Below are 4,717 nucleotides of genomic sequence, written 5' to 3' on the forward strand. Positions count from 1 at the left end.
TTTAAAGAATTACAAGTAAAGCATCAAAGAATAACATTTGAAATTAGAGGATCTGGATGTAAAGAGGAATACAGTCTATATTTTAGACGGGAGTCAGATCATGAAAGACTTTCTACTTGTTTTTTCTCTGCTAGTTTTCAATCTACCTTCAGAGTAATTATTAACCATATCTTTTTGATACACCTCAACAGAGCCAAAGCAATACTTGAAAAGAATTCTGAATTCCCCAAGTTAAAGGTACAAAAGAAAAACCCAAAGTCAAATTTAATTTGACAAGGTAAAGGAGTGGGTGTTCTACTATATCAAATTTAATCTGTACAAAATCATCTCTGGTAACATTATTTGTCCTGATCTACTGCGTTTAGACTACTTTAGTAAGGCTTGATCTCCCTGTCTATCCAAACACTGATTCACTTACAGCAAGCTTCAGGCTAACACCGCTCTTACTAATACCCAACAAATCCACAAGGTTTAGTTTAGTTTCACACAATTTTGTATAAAAGGTGAACTGAGACTAGACTCAGCTACAGCTTTCCCCAGACAAGGCAGCTGTCTACAGAAAAGTCTCAGCATCCACAGTTACCAAGTGGTGAGTTACTTCTGCAATTCGCAGATTTTTAAGGATCTAGAGAACAAATTTAGAGCTTTTTAACTTCTATCGTATAAGGAATCTGTGCTTGTCAACCTGGCTTCTTAAATACACTGTAATCAATGTTAGCAAGCAATTGACTTTATATAGATCAATTCATCTGGCCTCTGAAATAGTCTCATTTTAAACAAAGGGGGGCAAAAGCAAATGATAACATTTATGAGATGCTAAGAATGATGAACTAATTTTGTAATACAGAATTTTCTTTTTAGTCTTTTAAATGGTAATAAAGGGACAAATACAATGATCATGATTGCTTGCTTCAGAGTAATCACTCTAAAATAGACAGCAGTAATGTTCTAAACCAACCACTGCTCTGCTTAAATCATTATATTGGAGTTTTGATCTGTAATATGTTTCTACTTTAACAACAACAAAAAAAAATTGAGGAGCATAATTAGAAATGCTTGTTCAAGAAACAAAGAAGTAAAGCAAAGAAAGGAAAAAACATTGCTGGAGCAAAATATGATGGGAGACGATGGATAGAAAAATTATTTTTGGTTTGGTCAGCATATATAAACGATTATAATTCTTTGGTTTTTCAGTTTCTAACAGTCCTTGTTTGTTTCCCAGCCCAGGATGAAGTCCGTCCAGTTCTGCTTCCTTTTCTGTTGCTGGAGAGCAATCTGCTGCAGAAGCTGCGAGCTGACCAACATCACCATCACGGTGGAGAAAGAGGAATGTAGCTTCTGCATAAGCATCAACACCACGTGGTGTGCAGGCTACTGCTACACCCGGGTAGGCACTTTGCTTTGCTGGAAGTGAGGGTGCTGAGGGTCTAGACAAGGCAGGTTTCATTGATTCCCACTTGTCAATATTTTAAGTTTCCCAAGGAATAGCCATGAGTCCTTTAGCCAATACTGTTTTATGACTGGCTTTTTCACCATGATATAAACTAAAGGTTTGGGCTTAGATTTGATTACAGTAAATGTAAAGAAGAGTCAGGTTTGATCTGATCAATTTAGTAATATGCTACTCTATTTTTAAAATTTTTAATTATTTCAAAATATAGTTCTATGATAGATTTTACATATGGAGAGATTAAAAACATAAACATACATACATTTAATAATAGAACAGCTACAGTAGTCCCCAAAAGCTAATTTCTGTAATTGAAACCACATCTTTACAACAGAGATAGTAACAAAATATGTTTGCAAGCCACGTAAAAGCACAGCCACATTATAAAAATTGTCTTATTGGCCTGCTGAATACAAATGCCAACAAGCAGCCTGAGAACACAATCAATCCTTGTAGACTGTTATAACCAAAATGAATTAGTAAACCCACTCAGTTCTTTATACTGTTGAGAAAATCAAGGCACAGAGGCAAAAATCAGTTTGTATTCACACAGCTTCTTTGAATTAATCCAATGGGCAGTTTCTACTGTCTCTTTTTTCCCCTAAAACACCTGGCTATCTATGCAGAATTTCATTCTATAAGCTGAAATTGAAAATATCAACTTTTTAATGAAATATACTTTATGGGGTGGTAAATGAGTTTGAACAAAATCCACTTATCACATCTTCTTGGGATATAGACTTAGTGGCATGATATTGAAATAACTTAAATAGAAGTAACAACTTTTTCCCTCAGTGCAAATATATATACATATATATATACACATATATATTTTTTTTACTAGAAAGTGCTACAAAAAATCCTATTCTGCAAGGATTAAAGTTCTTATGTACAAGCCATGTAGCCTTAGAAACTGTGACTTGTGCAAAATATATAACCTTCAAGGTGGAGAGATGTCTACAATACAGTGAAATATTTAAAATCTTACATAAGCTTTCATAGTCAGGCTAATCTAAGCATTATCATTCCACATTATATACTTTTTGACTTTTTATAAACACTCAGGGACAATGCATTTGGAAAAAATTTCTGAGGAATTAAACTCCACTGATTCGTGGTTCAAGTTGTCATTAATACAGCTCTCAACTAAGTAAAAAAGTCAAATTAAAATTTGTCAATTTTTCTTTTAATCATTTTCCTCTATTGAAATTCAAATTGCTTGATAGTTGAAAAAATAATTAACATTTTGACAAAGACACAAGAAGTAATAAAAGAAATAACATATTTTCTGAAATATCTGTAGAATAATCAGGAAACATGATATAGCATATAGGTCATTTATGAGATATGTTTCCTTGATTAGGAATTTCATAAAATAATTTTAAAGTGTAAATATTAGAGTAAGCAGTATTTAATCCCTGTCTCATTTTGATTAAGCTAAATAGAAACTTCCAGACTACTGTAACTCATCTCTCTCTCTCTCTCTGTCTCCTAAACCACTCAGGACTTGGTGTACAAGGACCCAGCGAGGCCCAACATCCAGAAAGCATGTACCTTCAAGGAGCTGGTGTACGAGACGGTGAAAGTGCCTGGCTGTGCCCACCATGCAGACTCCCTGTACACGTACCCAGTAGCCACTGAATGTCACTGCGGCAAGTGTGACCGCGACAGCACTGACTGCACCGTGCGAGGCCTGGGGCCCAGCTACTGCTCCTTCAGTGACATCAGAGAATAAAGAGCAGCAGCTGCTTTGAGCTGCCTACCCTTAAAGGACCAAAACATCCAAGATGTCTGTGTGTACATGCGCCTAGGCTGCAGACCACCACAGAAGACCCTACTGATCTCTGCTCTCCTGAGAAGGGGAGCTCCAGGAATGGAGAGGGCTGGGGCCTGGCACCACTCAAGACCTGTATTCTACATCTGGTTCCATGAGTCTTACTCACTCTCACTTAACTTACAGACACGAGGGTGCTTTTCCATTTAATAATCTTAGAAATCCTCTCAGGCAATCCCTTCCTCTTAAAGCTAGGGATACGGTCCCAGGGGAAGGAAATGAGCTAAAAGTAGGTGAAAGTCCTAAATGCAGCATTCTCCTGCCAGACTCAAGAGCCCTCAAGAGAAGAGCCAACCTCTTCTTCATGATTGTAGCCTCAATGCCTAACACTCCACATAGAATTTAGTAAGAAACTCAATAATGGCTTCCTTAAAGAAAGTAAGATCAGAAAGTTAGGGATAGGAGAACACTGAGAGAGGATGTTAGAGGCTATCTGATGAGGCTGCGCTCCACGGAAGGGGGGCATCAGCTTCAGTTCTGTCTCGGCTCTCCTCCTCTGGCACATGGAGGATGGAGACAGGATAAAACTCTCTGAATCATTCAGGCAGGTGGCAGTTACCAAGCTCAGGATTCCCAAGCTATTACTGCCGAGTCCTTTAGTTAAGGGCAAAAGCAAGAAATATTAATACGGGTTTGTGGAAATTAGCTGCATCTATTCACTTTTCACTTTCATGCATTGGAGAAGGAAATGGCAACCCACTCCAGTGTTCTTGCCTGGAGAATCCCAGGGATGGGGGAGCCTGGTGGGCTGCCATCTATGAGGTTGCAGAGAGTCGGACACGACTGAAGTGACTTAGCAGCAGCATTCCATCATTTAAATAAATGGAACAAATGCTGTCAGGCTCCTGCAAAACTCCCTTCGGGAAGTACATAGATCTATATCACCCTGCCCTTGAATGTAGGCCCTACTCCTTTGGAAAGAGGTGGATTTGAGAGCAGGTTTGAAAGCAATTTTGACAACTTAATAAGTACATTTATCTTATCTTCAAATACATTTATGTAAAGAAAATGCTCTTTTAGAAAGAATTAGCCATAACAAAAAAAAACTCACTGCTGTTTTCTAAAGTCCTCTCCGTGTCAGTACTCTTTTTTGTCTATCCATGTTCTCCCAGATCTGTTTCTTTCAAGAGGATAAATATTAAGACTATTTCACGAGTTGATTTTGAGATGTTACCTCTCAGTTATGTACTTGTTTCATACTCATATTAACTAATTTATTTAAATATTATTTTTTTAAATAAAGATGCTACCAGAGTCATAGGTTTGGATTTTTTTCACATGTAAGCAGATGACTAAAATGTCTGTGTGTTTATGATGTTAATAAAATAAATCTTACCAAAAAATCCCTAGTGCTTATATAATATTCACTTGTACTGACCTTTGAAATATTAAGTTTGTTACATTTCTAAAAGTATTTCCTCATTTAAATTTCA

The 4,717-nt window shown here is 37.0% G+C and overlaps 1 protein-coding gene across 1 annotated transcript; it reads left to right on the forward strand.

The window, feature by feature from the left end:
* Positions 1–546: 546 nt before the first annotated feature.
* On the forward strand, positions 547–4,330 carry LOC138420560 (follitropin subunit beta). The gene is made up of 3 exons (XM_069553852.1): positions 547–589; positions 1,223–1,387; positions 2,955–4,330. The coding sequence occupies exons 2-3, from the start codon at positions 1,229–1,231 to the stop codon at positions 3,183–3,185; spliced, it is 390 nt and encodes a 129-aa protein (XP_069409953.1). The 5' UTR covers positions 547–589; positions 1,223–1,228; the 3' UTR covers positions 3,186–4,330.
* Positions 4,331–4,717: the final 387 nt, after the last annotated feature.

Source organism: Ovis canadensis, chromosome 15, assembly GCF_042477335.2.
Source record: "Ovis canadensis isolate MfBH-ARS-UI-01 breed Bighorn chromosome 15, ARS-UI_OviCan_v2, whole genome shotgun sequence".
NCBI lineage: Eukaryota > Metazoa > Chordata > Mammalia > Artiodactyla > Bovidae > Ovis > Ovis canadensis.